At 37.2% G+C, this 26582-nt stretch overlaps 1 protein-coding gene across 1 annotated transcript in view; it reads right to left on the reverse strand.

The window, feature by feature from the left end:
* Positions 1-2894: 2894 nt before the first annotated feature.
* Positions 2895-26582, reverse strand: part of PIP4K (phosphatidylinositol 5-phosphate 4-kinase) — a 109821-nt gene continuing 86133 nt past the window's right edge. Inside the window, exons 5-9 of the mRNA XM_067120637.1 lie at positions 18891-19021; positions 9781-9949; positions 8935-9048; positions 8613-8742; positions 2895-3379 (exon numbers count right to left, since the gene is read on the reverse strand). Of these exons, the coding sequence (XP_066976738.1) occupies positions 3192-3379; positions 8613-8742; positions 8935-9048; positions 9781-9949; positions 18891-19021 (732 nt within the window). The 3' untranslated portion in view covers positions 2895-3191. The remainder of the gene's footprint in view (positions 3380-8612; positions 8743-8934; positions 9049-9780; positions 9950-18890; positions 19022-26582) is intronic.

Raw genomic sequence — 26582 nt, forward strand, 5'->3', positions numbered from 1 at the left:
TCAACCCATCCCTCAACACTTCATAGGTCATCACAATGCTACCAAATGTCAAAATATTTATGGGTAACTTTCTTTTATTTTCTACAGATGATGTCACCTGTCATTGTAATCTCAAAGGGTTTGACTTTAGTGTAATTTGTAAATGTCAAAGTCCTACAAAAACTAATGCTCCTTTATATGTAACATATAAATAATGAGAATGTAACTCTAAAATGCATAAAAATTAAGTTACTTTGGAAATTCTCTTCAAATAGCAAAACTTTTAATGAAAATTTTAGAAATCCCAATGTTTCCACCAGAGTTAAGTGGACGTGATATAAATTTCAAAACCATATGTAGAAAATCACTAGTTCTCAATTTAAAAATACTAATGTGACACTTTCCTACAAGTATGAAACCTCTGCCAGACTGCATAGCAATTCTTGAGATGAGAGGGTAAGTCCTCCACAAATAATAATCATCATGAAAAATCAAACATCCTTGAATATTAGCCAGTACCTCTCGTACACATGGATTAAGGATCTACTACACCTTTAAGCCACTAATCCTATTGTTTACCCTAACTGTTCCTGTACTTTACGAACAACTTAAAACTTTAAGAAGCGCTACCAACTACAACTAAGGCAATGAACTGTTTCTTGAAATACTAATGATGATATTTTACAATTCCTTGAGTTTTCCATTGGCTCAGCCCAGTTGTTCAGGAAAAAAAAAAAAAAAAAAAAAAACTAGGAGAGATGACTGACTAAACAGTTTCAAACTTGACTAAGAGCTTGAATTTCAAATTCCATTATATTAGTAAAATTTCTCTGACTGACTTCTGAGAATTAACACTGTTGATGAGATACCACCACTTCTTAAAACCTGATACAAATTTGTTAGGAAATACATTTGTTATTGATAAGCTATATCATTAAATAAATACAACATATTACTGACAGTACAGTACCAGTATAAAAAAATAACTAGAATACATGAACACAAACAAGGGATAACTGACATGCTGTGGAAGACAAAATAAAACTGCTGTTGGAAATAAGTTGCATCTATAATGAACTACAGTACGTTGACTAAACGAAGCTACAATACAAATTACTGTGCATTGATATTAAGCTTGTCTGAGCAATAAGATAACCATTACTGTAAAACAAACGCACATTCACTAAACTATATCCTTTTTTAAAACACAGGTACTATTTTTCTTCTTATTAACATAAGAATATGCAGGTATATAACTGAAATACTTTATCATCATTACAAAAGTGAAAAAAGTGAAGCTATACACTAAATGAGAGAATATGATTGCATGAACTAATTTTAATGAGTATTTGAATAAACCACAGCATATTCCCAAAGTACGGCCATGTTTTAAATTATTTGTGAAAAATAACTGCACTGCCAAACACCTATTAAACAATATACCAAGATCCACAAAAACTTGTTTCATTAACTACAGGCAATCAGAACACATACATAAAACCAGAAATCCATCAAGTCAGTATTTAAACATGCCAAAAATTTGTTACTAAAAAGGCCTAAGAATGTATAATTTTGAGTATTCCAGTATTAAAAGAAACTAAATAAGTATCATGTGTCAGGACACTAGACATCATTTGATTATTTGTTCTGTAAAATAAAAAGCTTTTTAAAGCCAATCAATGCAATGGAAATGAATTGCACAGATTTACTGAGCTTCACTCTACTTGCTTACAATCAAAATTAATGTACATTATGAATCATTGCACTGTCCTTGGTTTATACATCTTCATCACCAGCAAGATCCAGACAACTTTAAAAGACACTGGATGCTAAAATATCTGAAGAAAAAGAAGAAGGAAAAATAGTGTCCCACAGCACCTACCAGCAACTTAAATTATCAATAAAAATTACATCTTAAGATAACTTACACTTTCTTTAACCATATATGGCCAAACCACTTCTTACTTATAAAAGTATAAAGAGCACATTGCTAGTCAAAAAAAAGTTACAATACAGCCATGATTTTATAAATTTGCAAAAACTTCCACTTTTCCAAATTATAACAGCACTGTAATCACTGGATTTTCTGGCATCCTTGTGTGCTCTTAGTATCCAAACCTTGGAGAAATTACAGCTAATTATATAAATGCCTTGTAAAATGTAAAAATTTCTTTTTACTTTCTTTCTGAACTAAACACAATCCTCCAGCTTGGCATTATAAGGTTAATCATCATTTGTCCATCCCAAAAACAAAAAACCAATACCAACTAGCCATTCATCTACTAATTCCATGTGGCTGCAACAGTTACAAGACCACCAGTTTCTTTTGGTAATCTTACTCTTCAGCTGGAGCCAAGCCAGAGAGAGGTCACATCACCTTAAAGCCTACAATAACACCAGATAAGCTCTCCTAGTGCAGCTCAAATCAGGCTCCAGACTCTCACTCCATTTCAGAATTAGTCTTGAGTATACAGATTAAAGAATGAGATATATATAGATGAACAGCACTGTTTTATGGCTAATGGGCACACATTCTAATGCATTTTCTACTCTACCATTAATTCTATAATTCTCTTAGTGTTAAGTAAGTTCTCTGACAATGCTACCATGAGCTCATCAGACACATCAGATACAGGGATGGTCAATTGTGAAATACGAATCATAGTGTGTATGTGTCTTTGTGGTATATGTATGTGTAATTATATATATATATATATATATATATATATATATATATATATATATATATATATATATATATATATATATATATATATATATATATATATATATATATATATATATATATATATATATATATATATATATATATATATATATTATATACTGTGATTAAACTTCTCACTGAGTGTGTGCACTAAATGAACAAAATCTAATGCCACTATTCATGGTACTGGATAACATATGCAATACAATGGCCAATCATTGGTACTACAAGAAACTTGTAACTCAAAAGTATACTAAACCTTCTCTTACAATTTTACCATCTAAGCAGCAAAACACAAACACTTTTCCACACTATATATTTTTTCTTTCTCAAGTACACTTTCTACTACCTTCATCTGTTATTAAGAACCCAAAGATTTAGTTATTAGTGCTCTAAGCTTTGAAAAAAATGACTTACTGACCTATGATATACACTTTAATTATGGACACAAAGGGATCTGTTATACCCCTCCTATACATTTCCCTTACACAATTGCCTGATTCATAAAATCCAGAAACCTACGTCCATATTGGTCAGGTTCAACAGTGGATATTCCATCTGCATTTGATAAATATTTCACAGTCTTTGCAGCTTTAGCAGCTTGTTTCTTCACTCCATAATGTGTTAAAACATCTATAAGGGCCATGAAGTAAATTTCTCTTTGTGGAGCACCTGAAAAAACATTTAAATTGCTTACAAACAGTTCTTACAAAAACTCTTTTAATTAATAAAAGAATTAGATAAATTTCATAACTATTTCAACAACATATGTTTCAACATATGAGTTTACACGTATAAGGTATTATTATCGTTATCATTTTAAAATATTGTAGTCCAACCTTCACAAATACAATTTTAGCAATACTGTATTGTATTCAAATATATTTTTTATTTTCATGATTTTCTGGAGTACTTGCAGTGTTTTCCAAAAGACTTGTGTGTTGAAGTATTTGTCTGATGATCATCAAATAATTTCAGTTTCATTCAATGTTTACTAAATCTCATGACAAGTGAAGCTGACGAGATTTGTAATTTTTGTAAATAAATAATTTTAAGTGTACATCCAGTGGTATTATTTCAAGTTCTTGGTGGTCCTCTGCTGAAAATAAGAAAGTAAGAGAGTACGATAACCTGGTCCTTGCTTGAGCAAGAAAATTAAAGATCAAGAAAGAAAGAAAGAGTTCATCCAAGTGCTATGAGTCCAAGTGGAAGTCAGTCATCCTCACTGATGTGTGTATTTTAGAAAAGGCAGGAAAGTGAGTGTAGTAAATGTCACAGGAGTTAAAACAGAACCCCTTGACACAGTCCCCTCCATCACCAGGTGAAGGGTGACCATGTAATGTACATTAGGTGAATCCATAAATGTTATCTACCTATGTATTGAGTCTGCCCTCTTTCTATTCTTGAAAGTAAAGTAAATTTAAAATCTTCTACACATGAGATCAAGCACACACACACACATATATATATATATATGTATATACTGTACATATATACAGTCGTCCCTTGTCTATCACAGGGTTAGGTTCTAGAACCCTCCGCGATTGTATGCGCATATATTTGTAATGTTTACGTTCTGAGAATCCGCTGACTGAAGCTGCTCACTACTACCGAAAGAATTAGGAAAATAATTTTTTATTTGCTAAAAGAAACAAATTTATTAATGGAATTATTTTAACTTTGTACAGAGAGAGAGAGAGAGAGAGAGAGAGAGAGAGAGAGAGAGAGAGAGAGAGAGAGAGAGAGAGAGAGAGAGAGAGAGAGAGAGAGAGAGAGAGAGAGAGAGAGAGAGAGAGAGAGAGAGAGAGAGAGAGAGAGAGAGAGTATGTACATTGATAAGCTGTTTTGTGATTCTGTGGGATTTTAATTTAGCATTCTATATATACTTTGCTGTTTAAAATGATATTAATATTTGAAAATTAGTAAATAATTTTTTTATCATAAAAAATGTATGTAGTCATGAAAATAAAAATTTTAGGGTAGAAAATGCTTATTTTACCACTAAAATAAAAATAATAAATACCACAAAATCCTGCGATATAGCGACAAATCTGCGATACAAATTTAATTAAATTTTAAAATCCGCAGTGCAGTGAGACGACCATGAGTGAACCGCAATATGGAGAGGGACAACTGTATAATATTATATATATATATTATTATAAATATTGCTGTTCAGTCTCTTTTGCATCTTAGCTTAATATTAAATTTCATTTAATGAAAGGAAGACAAAGGTAGGGTTCCACACGAGGTGTAGTGCAGGAGAAAGATGTTGTTTCAAATAGCCAGCCAACAGACATTTAAGGTGGGAAACAGATTCATAAGGAAAAATGCTTGTACTAGTAGCTCTTAGGTACCCTTCCCCCAACAGCTATTTTTCTGTGACCTGTTTTCCTGGTGAGTCTTTTGTTATTTCAGATAATACCAGCAACCTGATGTCCAAAGCACTGCTGGGCAGAGCTTTGGAGATGAGGTGCCCAAAAAAGACCAAGCAAAGCCCTCAGACGCACCCTAACCCTCACTCAGATTTGACGTGTCCATGGCGTCCTCCAAGGCACCTCTTTGTCTGTCCCTTCCATACGTGTGGAGTCTTGCTGAACCCCAGCAGACCAAAGCAAGTTCAATGCAATTGATCACTGCATTATGGAATTCAATGGTATGGCAAGTCTGATTTTAGCAACTGATTCACCAGTGTTCTTTTCCTTCAACTGAATCTCCCATTTTCCTTGTTCAAATTTCCATCCTTAAGAAATCCCTTACTAAGAACCCTAGTATTGAATATTCCCCCTATGAAGTTCATGTAATCAAACTGTGTTGTCCAGTGACACAACCTTAAAATATCCTGTGGTGTTAAAAGCATTATTCCTGATATAAGTAAAACTGCACTCCTTGTGATTAAATATTACTAGAGAGATTCTTTTATACATGAGTGTTATCTGGATGATTTGTTTCCAGACGTGTATGTACGCCTTAAAGCCTGGTTTTCCCTCTTGCTTGGAGATATCTGCATCCTTCAGTGCTTAAAAGCCACATTCACATTCTTTGAACAGCAACTGTTACAAGCAAACCCTCAGAAGAGGCTCAAATCCGTTGTGTAACTTGTGTAGCATTAAGATACCTGTCCTGATTAGGACTAATATTTCGAGCTGGTGTTCAGCTCCTGTTAATGGTTCATTTTTTTTAATTCTTTATTTTGTTTGGAGCTAGTTTCAGTAAGTGCCATTAATTCACATTCTTGTGTGAAATAAATATATTCTTGTACTGATTCGTTTCAAGCTGGCAACCTATCCATTTTATCTTTGTCATTTATAGCTTTGTTGGTCTCAGAAGGCAGGTTACATCGGTCTCTGGCGAATGCAAGGCAATAGTGCGCTAATTAAACAAAAAGTAAATAACTGGCCACCCCTGTAATATAATATAATATATATATATATAATATATATATATATATATATATATATATATATATATATATATATATATATATATATATATATATATATATATATATATATATATATATATCAAAGAGAAGGAGCCATTGCTCTTTAGCACACAACATGAAGTGAAGGGGCAGGCATCATGTTCATAAAACTCTTTATTGGCTGACCTTTCGCAACATACTTTCCAGTTGCATTTTCAAGGCTGAAACAACTTTAGACATTATAATAGTTTAACTTTACATTTAAAAACATTCATATAAACTATATTGAAAAAACTAAAACACAGAAAATCAATAAAAAGTATGAGATAAAAGATAAGTAAGAAAACAGATTTAACATACAACTACACACAAGAACCCACCCAAGCAGTGGATGTGAGGAGACTGAAAAGAAACATTTTGAAAAACACTGACATGTCTATAATACATCAAATTAGGCTGCAAAAAATTGCGTAGATGACAACTGGGTATTTAGAGTTGGAACTGTATTTCTTATTAAAACAGGTTCTAAAATGTTCAGGTCAATTTCATTATTAACTCTTCCAACAACTTTGAAGCCTTTATATTCTATATAGGTTTTACATATTTTGCAGTAACTTCTTATGTTGGAATGTTCAGGGTTGGACAGCCTACTAACAGTCCTAAAACTAAGTCCTCAATGCGCTTCAATGTAAACCCTAAGCAGCCTCCTCGTGCATCCAACAGTAGGTCCCACGATCACATCCTGGGCACATATACTTGTATACATTTGAAGACAAAAGGGGGCTGAGACGGTCCTTAAAGTGAAACACTGACCTGATCGTTAGTGGATTTTTTGGAAAATAAGTTTAAAGTCAATAGCTGGTTGAACTTTCTGAAATGTATGTAGACATTTCCTCCTGCATATACTATCATGTAGAAAAGGAAAAGTAGCATACATTTTCATTTTTGGTACAGTAAAGATCATAGGTGGTTTATTTATTTTACTTACACATTAAACTGGTTTGCTCTCCACCAAGAAATTCTATTCCTAACGAAATATTTTAAAGACAATTGTTTTCCATCAAGGGCTCTAAGGAAAATGCTGAATGAAAAAATAAACAACCTATGATCTTTACTGCACCAAAAATGAAAATGTATGCTACTTTTCATTTTCTACATGATAGTATATTCAGGAGGAAATGTATACTGTCCTGCAGTTTATATTAGCCTGTTAAGAGTCCTTTATGAGAGATGTCACCAGTCTTGTATCATCACATTTTCTAGCTCGCAGAGCAGTCATTTGGTCTATGCTAATTTTTATGCTTTTTTGTCTGTTCTTTTTTACACTGATATTGATTTTTGTATATAATGATATTAGGATAATAAATAATGTAGAATAAGAAAAGATGAAAGAATTTATTTTGTATTTTTATATACTAAAGGTTATAAGAATGGAGCATAAAAGGGAAAGAATTATTCTTTCGAATGCCATTCCCTGAAACATAGAGCCAGTAGATTAATGAACTGTTTCATTTCATTTTCATTTGTTTCATACCATTTTAGTGCACTTGGTATTGTAGGTAAACTTTCTATATAGTCATCTGGAAACTGGATGGAAAATCTGTTTGTTACTTTTACAACGTGCTCCATGACTTTATAAAAAAAAAATTCTAAAAAAAAAAAATCCACAGGGTTTCCTTTATCCTGAACACTAAATTTCACACCTTTGGGTGAATGGAAAGTAAAGGAAACTCCACGGGGTTTCCCTTATCCTGAACGAACGGTTTGTGGAATCTACATCAGAGAGAGAGAGAGAGAGAGAGAGAGAGAGAGAGAGAGAGAGAGAGAGAGAGAGAGAGAGAGAGAGAGAGAGAGAGAGAGAGAGAGAGAGAGAGAGAGAGAGATACAAAACTGTAACTGTCATCACTTTTATAAAAGTTGACATTTCACACACACGCACACAAACACACACACATGTAAGCAATCACACTAACACCTGTCTGTTCAATCTCTCTCCCTCTGTCAAGGTACATGATTATTGCAAGTTAATAACCTGTTTACCCAAGGTTTCATCCAAATGTATGACTGTCCAAATTGATTTATGATGTGTTGTGGATGAGTAAGGATTTGTAGATTCTCATATGCCATACCACTTCTCTGACTTCTTCTTGACTGCTGTATCTAACATTCTGAGATACACAATAGTGCTTCTGACCAAAGATTCTGGTGTTGTATCATAAACCATGATCTTCAGCTTTTGCACAGATCAGCTTGCTATCATGCATGAAATCAAATGTTTTGTCGAGTGACCTGTAGTACTTCAGAGCAACAGCTACCTAAGCTGCAGTACAATGTTTTTCCAAGTTGTGGTTAATGTCACTCAACCACAGTTTCAGTTTTACAGGTCAACAGCTAATTATTAATACAGCAATAATATAATCCAAATAAAACCATGCAACAATACAACCCATATACTGTACAACCATACAAAAGATCACTTACTTTCATTACTTTCAATGGCATAAATTTCAACATCTGGGTTGATAGCACCATTACTTGCAGCACGCTCTCTAGCAGCTGTGAGTGGGGAGTCAGGTGGTGTTGGGACACCTGTGCATTCATCATCTTCCTCCTTTAAAAAACAGAGACCATATAAATACATTAGTCAACAACCGAACAGTTTTAGTCTTGAATGTGCTAAGCTTATTATTCCAGTGAAAAGAATTTCACTGTTAGACATTCTCATTACACAGTGAAAGGGTTAATTGTGGACATTCAATAAGGTGAAAATGCAGGGCTTAATTACTAGTTATGGTTTACTTGCCTCTATTACATCATCTTCTGATTCATTGTGCATTTCACCCTCCTGCTCAGCTCTTGCTACATCATGAACACCCAGCAGTAATGAATAATCCATTAAATTCAACCTCATCAAAAACTGAAAAGATATGTTACAATGCCATTAGCTTATATTTCTTTAAAGCAGACTATATGCTTGAAACTATACATATCTCTTCTAATGTTTGGTGTACATCAAAATACTCTGCTGGACCACGGATTTTGTAAATTAAAATAAGGTCCTTCATTTTAATGCAAATCCAGGTAATTTAAAAGCTTTGTCCTTGGCTTCCAGCCTCCCACCCCAAAGGGATGACGTGAAAAATTTTGTACATTGTCATATTAAGCAGTGCATCCCTACAAGATACAAATTAGCTTCACGAGACCACTGAGTCACATTACTTGACTTTTGTAGGGCTCAAACATAAAATTTGCTCTTTAACTAGAATGGAATACAGATATAGAGCAATTCAAGTCAGACAGCTAAGTGAGAGGGGACCAAAAGAAATGGATAAAAGTTAAAAGGAAGAAGCAATGCAGCTCGGGCCCAAGAAGGTCTGAGTTACACTGTAAATGATTAGTGATACTGTGGTGTCATTCTAATGTACACATCTTCCCACTGTTAAACAAATGACCAAAGGTAAAGTAAAAACCAAAGTGAGCAAACTCTATTTTTAATTTCATGTAACATAATGACTGGGGTAAAACACTTACCTGCATAGGTTTCTGGATGGATGAAGACTGTGTATGAAACATGCACAATCCTCTCAAGAAAAGTTAAGTTCATCAGAGAAAAAAAAGTCTCACCTATTCACACCAATGTACTCATTACCTCTACATCAGCAGTCAATGTTTCCATAAGCTGCTGCTTGGCTTCCTCTCCAATGTAAATTTTTGTTCCGTCCTTAACAAAATCGTTGTCTTTGAGCGTTGGCAAATCTTTCTCAAGCTCTCTCACTGATGCTTCACGATCTACTGTTGAGCCTTTAAGATCGTACTTCCTGTAAAAAAAAAAAACTCCTTTTAATAAACTAATAAACTGGCCAGTACTTGCTCTACTTTCAACAAACAAGAGTCGTACTTACATAAATTTTTTTTGCAAATTACCTTGCTCAATGGAGAAAAAATCATCCAATATGACTCCTACATCTCTGGGAGATTTCTCAAATTACCTAGTCAAGTGAGTGAAATTAAAAGAAGCCCAGAGATACAATCAGATTTTAAAAAACTGCAATTAGAAAAAATGTCTCTGGACTTCAGGGGGGAAGTTAATGTACCTACAGGTGCACAGAAAGAGAGATTTATAGCTGAGACTTTTCTATTAAAAATGGATTGGAGGACAATTTCTGGACCAAATAAAGGCTAATTAGAAGTGACGGGCTTGCATCGAAACAAAACTTTTTTTACAAGAAGACATTAACCATAATTAGCTAAATTCTGTGCTAACAGCCCCTAGCCAAATAAACCTAACAGATCTTGAAAAAGTAAGACTCCACTCTGCAAGACCAGACAAATACTCCACTGTCCTGCAAGAGGTCATCTTATTCCTCTGTGTGGCTCTGCTTTAACCCTTAATGGAAGGCCTACATATGTATCATGCACACCCCCCGACCGGGCAAACTTTAAGGTTGGTCAATTTAAGAAAAAACAAGTCAATGGAAAGAGGAGGATATGCAAATGCACATGGTGTACAAAAAAAATTCTACAAATTTTTCCCTACCTTCCATGGGAAGTTGAAAGAAACTATTTACAACCCTGTGTGGGGCCTCTTTTACAAAATACTCATAAAAATATGTTAATTTTACCAATTTATGCAGTTTTTTCTAATAAATTATTTTATTTTCTTTGTAAAATTATAATTTACAATTATAGCTCACACAATATCATAACAGATAAGAACTAAAATCAATAACGAATTCTGAGTATATTTGTTGTAAATATTTACAAGATTTACTGAGATGGGGAGACGCAGGAACTTTTTGTGAGGTATACATGTTTTTCTAATATTTCTTTGCACTTTTCTTTGCAGAGTCACAATTATAGCTGACATACAACCATAAAAGATAAGAACTAAAACCAACATCAATCCCTGGGTGCAAATAAATAAATAGACGTACTAGAGCTGCAGAGAGGCAGTACATCCTCCACTGAAATCTCACAAGCCAAGGTAGTAAGTTGCCCTAAGTCATTTATGGACCACTGAAATGCTATGAACCTCTTTCCCGCTAATTTCATTCAAACTCTATGGCACATAATATTAATACTCATATGAGGATTCCCATCCATCACCCAAACCCTATTATAGATACTCATATGAGGATTTCCATCCATTAAGGATTAAGGGTTGCACCGATGGTAAAATTTTGAGAAATTGTTGAAAATTAATTAAGGGCAGTTCTGAAATTTGATTTCCAAATACACATCCTAAAGTATTACTGTTCAAAGAATTTTCGAAGAGGTTAACACATAATATTATTTATCATTTTTATTGTTCAAAAAATTACTGCAAAATTTTCACATGATCTACAAGTCCCATTTGGTTGCAATTGTTAATCTTACTTTAGTTCCATACTATAATACTAGTGCTTTCTTTGGTGGAAATATAAAATCAGTCATAGTTTATTTTACTTATCAGAAAATCATTGCAAATAATTGTACTGAACCACGCCAACTCACTTTCGCAATGTTTTACATTTTACAACTTATTTATACAGCACAATGATTGTAATAATTAAATTAACATGTTAATATAAAATATATATATTAATACATAAGTGGCAACTTCTTCCTTATCAGCATTCAGCTATTATACTAAATGTAACTGTTGCCAAATAAACGCATCTCACTTGCACAATATTTTATGCATCAACTTAATTTTCATAGCTAACAAATCTGTGGTCTTCACATTATGATAAATCTTCTGGTGGCAGCTGGAAACCGGTAAAAAAAAAGAATTGTTTATGCCAGGAATTGGTGGCATCTGGAATTCATCATGGAGGTGAGATGGGAAGTGGGCAGCAACCCTATTTCAACTCCGTGACGTCTTAGTTTTCTTCTGACTGCCATTGAGAGAGGTTGTTCTTTCTCTCCTTTTTCTACACAGCTGGTTGTTTTTTGCCTTTGCCCATGTTTCTTTGTTGTATCTGTGTTCAGTTTTTGTTTGGTGTGCATGTGTTTTGGTTTTTATCATACAACCCCAAACCCAGCTAAAAGTTCCTGTAAGCCTCAGAGGAAATGTCCTGGTGTAGGCATCTATCCTCGCTCGCGCTTCCTTTGAGACTGACCCCCATTCAATTTGCAGTAGGTGCAGATTCAATGTTTGTAATGTGACTAACCCCTGCCCCGAGTGTCGTTCTTGGCCTCCTGAGCAATGGAAGAGATTTGCCAAGAAGCAGCAGCACATGAGGAAATCAGAGGTGCCATCTTGTGAAGGATTTTCTCCTTCTTCGATGGATGTTTCTCAAGTCCCTTATTGTTCTGCTTCTCCCCTTGCTTCTTCTTCCTTGTCAGGTTTGTCTCCTTCCTTTTCTTCCATTGATTTGTCTTTGGAAGTTTTGGGAGAAGGATCTCTAGATCTCATGCTGGCCCATCTCTCTCGGAGCGTAATGTTATTCCTCCCGGGAGGGTGGGGACAGTGCCATCTTTTTCCTCTGTTTCAGGCTCAGATGCGCAGAAGATGTCGGTTGTTTGGGCCTCGTTAGGCCTATCAGAGGTATCAACCTTAGATGGCCTGCTGTCCCATTTCATGTCTTCAAGTATCCCAGTGTCGACCGCCATGTCAGTTCCTGACCCTCCAGGCTCCCAATCTACTGAGTCTCGAGCTACGCCTTCTGGCGCGATGCCATTGGTTCTCTCTACGCATCATCCTGGGTTACCTCCCGTTCAGCCTACAGTTGCTCCAACAACTCCATACAGTTCACCTGCACCCATGATGTCACAGTCTAGTTCTACTATGGCGTCATCTGCGGAGGTGCTGTCTGCTTCCTCTCTTATTCAGACTATGCTTGACACTGTTGACTCAGCCCTTCAAGAGAAATACAGCAATATTCTAAAGAGGAGATGACATAGATCTCCTTCTTTGTTGTCTACCCCTCCTGTTTGTTCCCGTATCAGACGCTGGAGGATTAAGGACTTTGTTAAAGCTTCTCTCCCCACGAAACAGAAGACCATCTCTTCTTCTTCACCTTCAGACCACATCCGTGTTTCTCCTGCACACCTATGTGTTCCCGTGGGAAATGTGTCTCATCCATCAACCTTACGCCATCAAGAATCAAAGTGTAATAACCCTTTCAAATTAATAAATAAAATAAGAGACAACACACTTCATTTCATATATTTTGTGTATAAAGAAGCCCTTTCATTATCACAGTCCCAAGAAAACTAATAATTTTTTCTTTTCCCAATTTCTCAAAAATCATAATCTAAAACTAAAAATCTATATTTAAAAGATGACTGTACAAAATTTAATAAAACCTCGGGTTTGTTGTACAACTACTGAATGTTTAATCTATCACTGAAAAACTATTTTGGGCTGTAACTTTTTTTTTAACAAAAACAATGAAAAATGGTACCAATTTCTTTTACTTGTTAAATACATAGAGATTGAACTTCTTAGTTTCCTTACAAGACAACTTTAAGCATTGGTTGAACAATGACATAAGGAAATTTGACACAAATCCCTCTGACCATAAGGGCAGAGTGCCAATATACATTTCAATGAGTTCTTAGGCATTGGAATGTTCTTCATTGGATGGGTCAATATCATACTGGCCTAGCACTCTCCTAGGCCTGCGTTCGATTCTCCAGCTAGCCAATGAAGAATCAGAGGAATTTATTTCTGGTGATAGTAATTCATTTCTCGCTATAATGTGGTTCGGATTCCACAATAAGTTGTAGGTCCTGTTGCTAGGTAACCGATTGGTTCTTAGCCTCGTAAAATAAGTCTAATCCTTCGGGCCAGCCCTAGGAGAGCTGTTAATCGGCTCAGTGGTCTGGTTAAACTAAGGTATACTTATGGCATTGGAGTACCCCTTATGCAAAGACCTACTGCTGTTCTCTATTGGGATTAATACAGTTTTGCTGTTATGAGGTGCCATTCATTTGTTTTATCTATTCCATTTCTATTAGTATGCATTGCATGAAATACTAAGAGAAAATTATCGCTTAATTTAATGCCTTTTACCTTCCAGTCAGTGTGTCTCTTTGCCTCCACTGTATTACTGAGAATATTTGCTTGTGTTGAACAATTTCACTGATCTGATCCAAGTGATTTTTGTGCTTGATCTGATTTTTCAGTAATTTTCATAAACCATGAAATTCCATTACTTTTACCATTTTTTTCACTTTTGTTTTGAATTTCATAAATTTTCTTTATTGCACTTCCTTCTGTCATTAATATTCAGTGAATTTTTTATAGTAGATTTTTGCTCCACATGTCCACAATAACGGTTATCTTTTTATTAATGTGCATCACTTCTTAACTGTTACTCTAGTAATATTAGGATGACATTTTATAGTATTGCGATGTGTACCCTTTCTTGCGCTTATTTCCAGAAAACTTTGTGTAGGGGTGAACACTGTTCACCACAGTAAAACTGTAGTGTACGCGGGTTGGTCCACAGATCAGTGGTATCTACACTAGGAGATGGGCGTACGCTGTACATTCACGTGTCATGTCCCAAGGACACAGGTGGTGCTGCTTCTGACTCTTCCTTGTCATATCATGCCTTGCCTCCTGCTATCAAGACTCATCTCACAGGAGAAAGTTTCTACATCGTTGATATTGCCTCCCTGGAAGCCTCCTGGTTACTCCTGTGATCTCAAGATCTAAGACTACTCCACCTCTACTGCCTTCTGCAATTTCAACCTCTACTCTTTCACTGAGTTTGTGTGTTCAGGAGATGTACTTTCCACTGTTCATCTTAGGAAGCATGTTGCCTCTGTGCTTCAGGATCAACTCTAGGCTGTGATTGATTTATTCATGAATGAGTTAACTGCACATCTCTTGCCTTTCATTTCATCTATTCTGTTTGCTGTTTCATTGTCTCTGTCTGTAACTTTCAATGCTTGGACGCCATCTTTTGGGGGGCCACTCTCCCTGTGTTTTGTGGGCTCAAATGGAACCTTGTTTATCAGTCTTAGCTAAAAAACTACTCTCTTATAGGTATCTTATGTACACCAAGGAAATCTTCCTCTCTTAATACAGAAAGTAAGGAGAGCAGTGCAGAACACCTCTCATAGTGCCTTCAATCCTTCTGTTTAATTGTATGGACTGCCAGCAGGCAGTACAGTCAAAACACTCATCAATGATCTCCAGGTAACCTCAGCTGACAGAATTCTCCTGAGCTCTTTACTAAAAATCACCTCATTACAACTCCTCTTCACTGTCTCACTACTAGCACTCTTGTTGCCACTTACAACCATCGGCTGTCTCCAGCTTACTTATCAATGAGTGCAATCCTCTTCACAGAATTCTCCTAAATCTTCAGGAATCTGGAATTTCTCAATCTCCCAGCACTCACTCAAATCTTTACAACAACCAAGATTGATAGTGTTGCTTGTTGAGGACACAGATGAAGGATACCGTGGAGGATTTTTGGGCATTCCAGTCTGACACTTCCTTTGTAGATCCTAAACTGGGTGAGCAAAATAGTAACACATAATAGCCTTCTTGATCACTACATGATGCTACAGTTGCTGCTCTTTTAGAAAGTAGCAAGTAGAGATTTTTGAGGTTCCAAATGTAAAGATTTCTCACTGCAGTAAAAGAGTTTTGGTTAGAGCAACAATTATGACCACCATATGAATTTCCCTCATCGCCTAGCTCTGCCAGATAAGCTCCTTTTCAACTTGATCAAATTCATGGCTACTCTTTACGAGCTAGATAGCCTTCATTCACCATGCAGTCAACTGTTAAGGATGCCTGTTCCTCCTTTAAACAATGATGGAGATGAGGGATGTGGCTTCCCCAATTCTGACCCACTTGCTCACTTCAGCTGAACTCTGTCCCTTAAGTGTAACTAACCCTGAAGACTTTGTTTGCGAGTTGTGGGAGATGCTGACTTCCACCACTAATAGGGCTGCCATTACTAACCTGGGTGCTTCAGCATGATCACCCTCTGCTGCCAGATGTACTTCCCAGCTGTAGCTTCCTCATCATCCAAAACATGCCTCTAATCAGCGTCTTTTTTTATTCAACATAACTATCTTTGTATTCTAGTTAGAGAAACTTTAATCATTCTCCTCACTAATATACGCTGCCTCTCATCCACACAGCTCTCAGTCGTCCTCTCATTCTGGTTGTTCAGGCTGTTACCAGTACAAGGTGCCTGGTAGAGATGGCCACAGATAATTAAGTTCTGTCGTGCCAGTCTCCTCTCCCCACACTTGGGACCTGTCTTCAGTTCTGGCAGGCTTGGCGGTCAATGGAACAGAACCTTGGGTCCTTGAGGTTCTCTGCAACAGTTACAGCCTTCTGTTCCTCATACAGGCTTTCTCCCAATGTCTCAACCTCTAACTTTCAGGTCTTACACCCTCAATCCAGAGATGTGGAATCTTGATCCAGTGGGGCTGGGGCTCTACAGATTGCTTTTTCTCATTCTGAAGGTTGCAGAAGGCTACCTCTGAATGGGGACTTAGGAATCTGAGTGAAGATCAGTAAGAATTACCTTGCTTTGTCAGACCTGAAGGACGGCTACTTTCACTTTCCCGTTTTCCTACTTTTTAGGAAGTTTCTTTGCTTCATATGGTGGTATCAATTATTCCAGATCTATGTACAGATCTTCAGGTCTCCACAAGAACATTGACACCCAAGGCAAGATAAGACTCACCAACTAGGTCTTTGTCTCTGCCAGTACCTAGACAACCGGCTGATCTTGGGTCCCTCTATGGAAGAATTAAAGGATCATTTGTGGATTCCTCTCGAGTACTATTGGTCCTTCCCCACAGCCAATGTACCTGGAAATACATATCAACACATTAGAGAAATGGTTCACTCTTAAAGGGACAGAGTTTGTTGCCCCCAGGAGACATCCAAAGGTTTCCTTGACATTCTTTGGCCTATGGCCAAGTCTTCACAGGTACTGGTGCATCATCTGATGATGCTGAAGAAGCTGGTTCCTCTCTCCAACTTCAGTTACCTTTATGCTGGAAGGGCACCTCCCTATCTCCATATGTCCAGATCCTCAAAATAAAGGCAGTACTTCATGATCTTCAGTGGTGGCAGGAGCACCAGAATCCACTGAAGGGAGCCTCTCTAGTTCCACCAGATCCTGAGCTGCTACTCTTTTTGGATGCTTTGAACAAGGGGTTAGACACTATCCGTTGAACTCTCTGCCAACACTATCTGGTTTAGCAAGGAAAGATGCATGCACATTAATTTTTTAGAGTTCTGGGAAATTTTTACAAGGCTTCAAAGCATCTGAAACTGTCTAATTGGATCATGTGCCAACATTATTAGTGTCATTAACCTGAAAAATCTGGGAAGAACAGTCAGAGTCTGTCTGCTAGCTTTGATTTCTCAAGCTTTTAAAAAATATTTCACTACTGGACCTTTCACAACTCAAGATCAAGGCACATGAGATATGAGCTCTTACATCTTCACTAGCTTTCAAATTCAATCTGGAGCTCTCTGCCATCCTTTGAGCATGAACTTGATGTTGTCAGAGCACATTTGCCAGGCTTTAATAATTGCATTACCTGGACCAATTAGAGCAGCAGGTCATATATTACCCATTAAGAAGGATGTGGGATAATCATTCTCACTGTCTTCATGATTTTCATCCCTCATGAATATGGTATACATAGAAGTATGTCTTGGAGAGCCTCTCTCCATAACTCACATGCTTAATAGTTGTACTATCTAAGAGGCATCCACAATGAAGTAAAGCACCATAAACACAAGTTGGCAACTAATTGCACACATCAAAAACAAGCAGAATACATGTTAATGACTTCTGGTGGTCATAACCAGTTCTTCATATGATTGTTGATTATCTGCCAAAGAGTCATTCCCTACTTATGGTCAGTGACTTACTTTCAACATGTTTGTGATATGTATGCAATAAGTTTGTAACAAGTATTTATATTTTCACTGCAGTGTGGATGCACCCTCAGGATTTGACCTCCATTACATATCTATTGCTTTGTGGATGGTCCTACCTCCATTACATATCTATTGCTTTGTGGATGGTCCTAGGGTTTTGGGTGATGCAATTATTGCTCAATAACTGCATATATTAAGATCAGATGGACTCCTTGTATGATGGTCAATGCTTCTCTTTTAAGGTTTCTTTGTAATCATCCTCCCTTCTAAACTGATTCAAGCTATTTATGATACACAGGTTTGTATACAGCTTTTACAATAAAACCCAAAATCCTATTAATCATGAACTGTTATTGCCCACCTCCTTTCACTCTCTTCTCGTAAAAAGTTAGCACAATGAAGGTGATGCCACTTTGCAAGACAGTGGAGTGTGGTCTGGGCATTATCAGATCTTATTTCTTTAAAGATCTATCAAGTAAGTGAGGCTGTGAGCAGTAAGTACGGAATTTGGCAATTTGTCATTAACAAGTTTGAAGCAGTTTATTTAGCATACAAATATCTAAACATGATTCATTCTACTAATTTTCTTGGTAAACAACTTTACAGTACTGTAGTGCTGTTAAGCAGCTCTGTTTCTGAAGTAAACAATGTTCTGTAGAAATGTGCTTGCAGTTCAACAAACTTGGCCTACCATGGAGTTATGGGCAGTCTGGAGTTTAATAAAATATGCAACATCCTTGAATTAAATGGTTATAAAGTGAAATCAGGAAATTATGTAGAATGGAAAACATGAAGTAAAAGAATCATCTACATAAGGTAAGGAGCCTAATGCCAAAACAGATGGTTACCCCTCATGACCTACACATAAGCAAGAATGTAAAAAAGAATAATATACATACTTATGTATTGGAAGGAACGTTGAAAACACATTTCTCATAACCACACAATAGGTCTCCATGCTTTCTACGGTCAGTCGGTACATAGCCAGGTACTGTGGTAAAAGAGTTTTGCCATGACGACCCACTACATACTGCAAAATGGAGAAAAATTTTCCAGTTAATTTAACATGAAATACCTTAGTGTAAAGGTCATACAGATGTACATAAATTTACCAGAAAAGGAAGGTTAAAGAATGCAATAACTTAGACATCCAAACTGTGAATTGTACATCAACCAGAAGAGTCTAGAGCAAATTAATATAAAAATATATGAATTAAGTAGAAAGCTATGAAAAAGCAAAAGAATAACAAGTCATAAAGAAAAAATTCTGTATACAAAATCAAGGATGCAATGGGATAAGAAATGGAGTAAAAAATTAATACAAGTAATTTATCAAACCATAAAAAATAATACAAAGAAGGAAGTGAGTGAAGGTGTCAAAATTCATAATTACAAGCAGACCTAGACTTACGACCAGGTAGTGCATTAAGGCCATTATAGGGCTCATCTTCACCAATATATGCAGTCATAACACTTCCTAGGTTTTGTACAAGCAGATGGATACTACCAGGCTAGTAAAAGTATGAATTACACTGGACTGCCCACAACCTGGTCCCAAGTTCAAGTCTTCATGGTATATATTTTTTATAAGTTTTGACAACTTCTCCCACTTCCTCTTTTTATTCCTTTGAATGTTTTAATGAATTACTTTATTAATTTTATATCCTTTTCTCGTTTTTCCACATCTTCAATTTGATATATCTCTTAATTTAATACATTATTATTCCTACTTTTTCTCCCTCCATTTCTTAAATAATTTTGAGGTACATACTCTGTATAAAGCACTAATCCCATTATTAAAGTTCTTTAATTAAATGTAGAGGAAACAAAAATCAATCATTTCCTGTGGCACCCACAGGGATGCATAGGGCCTCCATGAACTCATGCCATTACATTCTGTCCTGGACTAACTCCTCAAGATCTTCCTAACACTCATCTCCTGCTTCCCGCCTCATTGTCCTCAACCATGTCTCCTTTGGCATACCTCTACCTCTTCTACCAAGGGCAACCCACCCTGGTGTATCTTGTACTATTCCATCTTCTATACACATGGCCTAGCCACTTCCAGCATGAGAACCTAACATGCTCATCAACCGGATGCACTGCCGTTACTTCTCTAATTCTGTTTTTTTATGTCTTATTCCTCCAATATTAATTCCTAATATTCTTCTGGGAGCCTTATTTTCAAATGCTTATAATTTATTACCTGAAGTCACTGTACCGTACCATGCCTCATCCCCATGAATCAAAATACTCCTAACCACTACCTTATGCATTTTGATTTTTGTATGCACAGAAAAATTACTATTCCAAATATTTTTAAGCATTCCCATTGCCTGATGAGCCTTTTTTAATCTTTCCATAAATTCTGTGCTCAGAGGACCATCCTTATCTACATAAGTACCTAAAAATATTTAAACTTATCCACTTGCTTTACATCCATGCCTTCAATTAGACAATTCTTTGCATTTTCAATATTAATATTCATTCATGATTTCAGTTTTTCCACTATTAATAAATAAACCAACCTTTCAACTTTCACTCGCTAGACAATCCAACACCCTCTGCATCTTTTCCGGTCCCTTGCAGACCAAAACTATATCAGCAGCATAATCTAAGTCAAGAAGTTTTCCATTTTCTTCTCAGGGCATCTATTTCTCCTTTACCCCTTCTCATAACGTAATCTACAACCAATACAAACAACAGAGGAGACAGAATGCCACCCTGAACCACACCAGACTTAACTTCAAATGGATCACTCAAACAACCATCAACCATCACTTTATAAGATGTACCCTCATAGATGTTCACAATAACCCTCACAAACTTTTCCGGTATTCCATAATGCCTCGTGATTTTTCCCAGAGGCCATTTCAAAATCAACAAAACATACACTTAATGGAGTTTTCATTTCATTAGCTTGCAGCATTTAATGACTAACTATGATCTGATCACCGCAACCCTGTCCCTTTCTAAAACCAGCCTGTTCATCCCTCATAGTACCATCAATCACTGGCTCTAACCTATTCAACAATACTATACAGGCAGTCCCCTGTTATCGGTGGAGTTCCATTCTGATAGCATGACGATAACTGAAAATCTGCAATTTTCGGCGCCTATCAGTGCCAAAAATCACCATTTTCAGTTATCAGCACCTCTGTTAGGTATGCATCGGCACCAATAACCACTTATCGGCACCAATAAGTGGAAAACGGCAATTTTCAGCACCGAAAATTGCCGATTTTCGTCACCAGACAAGCCCTGTAAACCTGGACAGCCGATAACCGAGCTCAACAATAACCGGGGACTGCCTTCAAGGCTACAGGCGACAAAGTGATTCCCCTCCAATTACCACACCTACTCAGATCTCCTTTCTTTGGACTTTAATGATCACACCATTCTTCCAACATGAATGGCAGGTTCCCGACAATGTTCCATCGAGAACACAGCAGCAGCAGTTTTCTGAGGATCACCTTGTTGTGGGTGATGGCAGCAACCACAGGTTTTTGATGATTACCTTGTGGGTGGTGGCAGCAACCGAAGTTTTCTGAGGATCACCTTGTTGTGGGTGATGGCAACGACAGGAGTTTCCTGAGTATCACCTGGTTGGACGGTGATGGCCACATCGGCAGATTTGAAGCATCACTGGGTTGAAGGACTTCAAGTACTCACGGAGGAGGTCATGACCGGATCATGTGTTTAGTCACTATTACTGTTGGTGGCGCAAAAGGCTCTCATGGAGTTGTTGTATTGAGTAGAGCAAAAGGCTCTTGTTATATTGTTGAGCAAAGGGCTCTGAGTTGTGTATTGTTGAGCGAGTGCGAGTGGCTCTTGTAATTGTGGTTAATGAGCAACTATGGCTCTGAAAGTGTTTATGTAATTAATATTTCATTTTTGTATTTGTGTCGTGCTGCTGCAGGATACTGTTTATTTTGGGATTTATTAATATTTCATTTTTATATTTCTGTGGTGCTGCTGCTGGACATCATTTGTTTTGTGATTTTTATTGAATTGTTGAATTTAAAGTAACTTATGTGGAACCATGTAATTTGATTGTTTGTACTGATATTAGTAATTTGTTTTGCATTTCTATTCTCCAAAACCTAGACTCATTTGTAAATATGTATACTGTATTACTTATTGTAAATAAATTAATATTAAGGTCACTTTTTTGTATTTGTTCTGCTCCTTCCTCCTTCGTTTGTCACCTCTCGTCAGTCATTTCAGCCCAATTGCTTGTTTGAGTATTGAACCTGTTGATCTCGAAGTAGCGAGATCACCCATATCTCATTGAACAATATCTTCAAAGATAAATACTAATCTATCCTCCTCCACTTTGAAAATTTCCAGGAATAAACCATCCTCTCCTGGTACCTTCAACTGTTTTATTTCCTTAACTACTTCTTCCAGCCTAATCTCACCTTCATCAATACTTAAATCTTCCTGAGCAGGCGGTATATCCTCTTCTGGGGGGACTGGTCTATTAAGAACTGTCTCAAAGTGCTCTTTCCATCCATTTCTCATGTCAATATTTTTGGTCAATAAATTACCTTCCATGTCCCTGACTGGTATAGCCTTATGCTTACCAGCACTGCCTCTCAGATCTCCAATTGCTCTATATGTTATCCTTTGACTCTGGCCATTTTTATTCATTAATTTTTCAGTTTCCGCAACCTTTTTATTAACAGATCTTTTTTCATCTCTCTTACTCAGTCTTTTAACTTCTGAATCCAAACTCAAGTACTTAGTTCTTACTACTTCAAAATCTTCATCATTAACAAAATGCACCTCACTCTTCAATTTTTCCTCACCTCTCTTTTTTATCATATCCCATGTTTCCTCAGACATCCACATCTTTTTCCTCAATCTGAGTCTCCTTCTGATCGTACAACCAGCAGCCTTATGCAAAGCTTTATTCACATCCCCCGCCATCACATCTACACTTCTCCCTCTCTCCTCCAATGTTTCCAACACCAAAAACCTGTTTCTGCATTCTATTCTAAATTCCTCCTTTTCCTCTCCTTTCCTTTTAAGTATATCAGTATCATATGTGTCAACAACACGTTTTCTCTTCTGACTTTTTAGCTTAAGTCATATTTTTGTAATGCTGAGTTTATGATCACTACCAATATTTGCTCCACGATTAATACGAACATCTAGCAAAGTGGTTCTATGCCTTTTACTAACTGCAATCTGATTTTTGTATTTTCCACACAGTGACACCCATTCGTCTTGTGTATATTATGATCTTGAAAAAGTGTGCCCCCAATGACTAAGTCATTTGCTAGACAGAAACTCCCAAACATTACTCCATTTTCACTCATCCTACCACTGACACCCATCTTACCCATACAAGCCTCAAAATCCCTCATTCGAGCAGCCCATTATTGCACTGAAGTCTCCAATACAAATCAAAACATCATGTCTAGCAACTCTTCCTACTCCTTCCTGCAGCTTTCCATAAAATGCATCTTTCCTTTCATCAGGTGCATCAATAGTGGGTGCATAACACACAAACAGACTGATGTTACCATGATTTGACTTGAACCATGTATACAACAATCACTCATCTATAGGATCCCATTCACAAAGAGCCTTCTCTGCCTTGCATCCCAACAGCAATCCTACCCTGACAATGCATTCCATACCATCGGCGGCCAGACATCAACAAACATAAACTGTTCTCCAAATCCAACTTATTGATTCCAATTAATCTTGTCTCTGTTACAACACAAATATCTAGCCCATAACTTTGAAAAACTGCCACTAACTCTTCAATTTTACCATCCTGATTTAGTGTTCCCACATTCCAATTGCCAATTTTATTGCTGTAGCACTTTTAGCATGAATAAAAGAATTAGGAGACTGTGAGATTCTTAGCACCCCCTGCCCATTTAAGGGCTGCATGGGACTGGGGGCCATTCCTCTTCTGTCAAGAGTCCATCAAGGTTTCTTTGGCTAACTACATGAACACTTCGCCACAGTGTTGCAGTTGCAGTAGGCAGCTAACCTGCCTGCATGCCCACACCTGAAAGGTTCAGCTATGCTTAAGCCAATTACATGCCGGTGTACTTCCCAGCCATTTCACTCTCAAGGGGTTTATCTGCCTGAGAAGCAAACAACCCCCTGCTCCCCGGGGCACTGATCTCTGTGGGTAGAGGGTGATCAATCCCTCATTATATACAATGTATAAAGCCACATTTACCATAAAACACAAAATATTTTCTAAATTATGGCTGAAACATAAACTCCATCTATGTTGCTATAATAGTTAAGCAAAGAGATATCTAGATGTTAGCTGTTATTTAATCTCTAATGTAACATTAGTGTGGACTAACATAATAAAATTTTTCTGTAATCTTCTCAAACTATCTGATGTTAACACATAAGAATTCAACTGCATCATCACTGTTATCAATATTATTTTAAAACAGATTATCCTTTAATGGCAAAACACATGAAGTGGATTCTCTGTTCTTTTCTGTCTCATGCATTTTTTACCCAAATTCATTAGGTCCGGGACTTCATCCATACCCATATTTTAACTTTTTTGGCCTTCATTCTCTTTTTGCCCTGCTAATTCTAATCTGATTACTTTTCATCATACACCCAAGCCATCCAAATCTTTGAGATCTAATTCTACTTTCTAGCCTCTGAAAACTTAAATCTCTAGGCAAATTCATCTCCTATGTGACCTTTCCAAAGAAACTAGCTGTGAATCTCCATATCCTGTGGTCACAACTCTTCCAAAATCTCCTCATTTTCCTTGCAAGTGCCCTGCCCACATTGTGTAATGTAGTATACGCCTTCTGCAAACTATAAAACTTTTGCTTCTTTATTAATGAGATAGTCTTTATTTGCCACCACTCTTCAGCGTCCGAAAGAAGGTTGATCCTTGACCCATCAAATTTGAACAAACATTGTTTGCATAAATTTTGATAAACACTGTAGCTACTTTATGGGAACTCAGGAATAAAGGATCTTAACTGGTGGCCTACCTAGGTGATTGGCTAATCTGGGGAGTTGATGAAACCTGAGTGGTAGTCGACAAACTCTCGTCAGAATGTTTCTTAATAGGAACAAGTCCCGCCTTACATCCAGCAGACTTTTTCTGAGAATGGGACTTGGTTGGGCTACTCTTTGGGGCAGTTGTCTCTTCCCAAAGCACTCAAACCAGAATAAGGAAGGACCTACAAGATTCCTTGCACAGCCTGGCTTTTCCAGACAACAACTGGAATGAAGTCTGGGCCTGTTACAGTTTGGGTCCATGGTAGATTTAATCCTGAGATTGTGACTGTAGAATTTAACAGAGTCTGGCTCTCACATGACAGGAAAAGGCTTTGTGATTGTCTTTATCTGAGATATGATATTTTAATAATAAAATAAAGTTTGTTCATACTTACCTGGCAGATATATATATAGCTGTATTCTCGGAAGTCCGACAGAATTTCAAAAAACTCACGGCACACGCAGTGGGGCCAGGTGGTTAGAACCCATTCCCGCCGCTGGGAGGCGGGTATCAGGAACCATTCCCGTTTTCTATTCAGATTTTCTAGTGCCACTGTCTCCTGAGGGGAGGAGGGTGGGCACTATGCTTATACAGTATATATCTGCCAGGTAAGTATGAACAAACTTTATTTTATTATTAAAATATCATTTTGTTCATGAGACTTATCTGTCAGATATATATATAGCTGAATCCCACCATTGGAGGTGGGAAGAGACAGAATAGGATTTAGGAAACAAATATATGTAGGCGATTGACGCCTTGGTTCCTTACCTGTTAGCATAGCTGACTTCGTGATACTGTCACCCAAGCCTGCTTCTGCTTTACTAGAGTCTCCAGCAAGGTAGTGACCTATATAGCTGGTGAGATCTAGATGATCTGTCCACGGGGGCGTGACCACAATGGGACTAGATCATAAGACCATACAGTGAGGGCAAAAGGAGCAACGACCAACCAAAAGACCGAGCCTATCTAAGTAATAAAACTTAGTATAAGCTAAAGACTAGGACGTCCAACTCCGGTGGCTAACCCAACAACCATAAAAACACAAAATCAAGATTAAAAAATACTTCCTAACCTCTAAGGGATAGGAAGAGTATTGCTCTCTGCCCCAAAGCATGCAGAAACGTATGGTCCTAGCGAGTAGCAGTTTTCTTATGTCGCCTTCACGTCCCGCAAGAAATGTGAAACGAACACCGAATCGCCGCCAGAAGGTGGTACCCAGAAGATCGCTAAGGGACATGTTCTTCTGGAAAGCCACCGAGGTCGCGATAGCTCTCACTAAGTGAGCCTTGACTTTCAGGAGTCTCATGTCGCTGTCTTGGCAGGTAGAATGAGCCTCCCTGAACGCATTTTCTTAAAAAGAATGTCAGAGCATTCTTGGACATCGGAAAGTCCGCCTTTGACAGAACACCACAAATTGTCCGACGGGCCTCTGCCTCCTTTCGTCCTATCTAAGAAGAAATTGAGAGCCCTGACAGGGCACAGGACTCTCTTATTCTTGCCCAAGAATTTCTGCTATATCCTTGATCCCAAAACTCTTGGGCCAAGGGGTAGAAGGGTTCTCGTTCTTGGCGAGAAACAT

This window comes from Macrobrachium rosenbergii, chromosome 2, assembly GCF_040412425.1.
Source record: "Macrobrachium rosenbergii isolate ZJJX-2024 chromosome 2, ASM4041242v1, whole genome shotgun sequence".
NCBI classification, from domain to species: Eukaryota; Metazoa; Arthropoda; class Malacostraca; order Decapoda; family Palaemonidae; genus Macrobrachium; species Macrobrachium rosenbergii.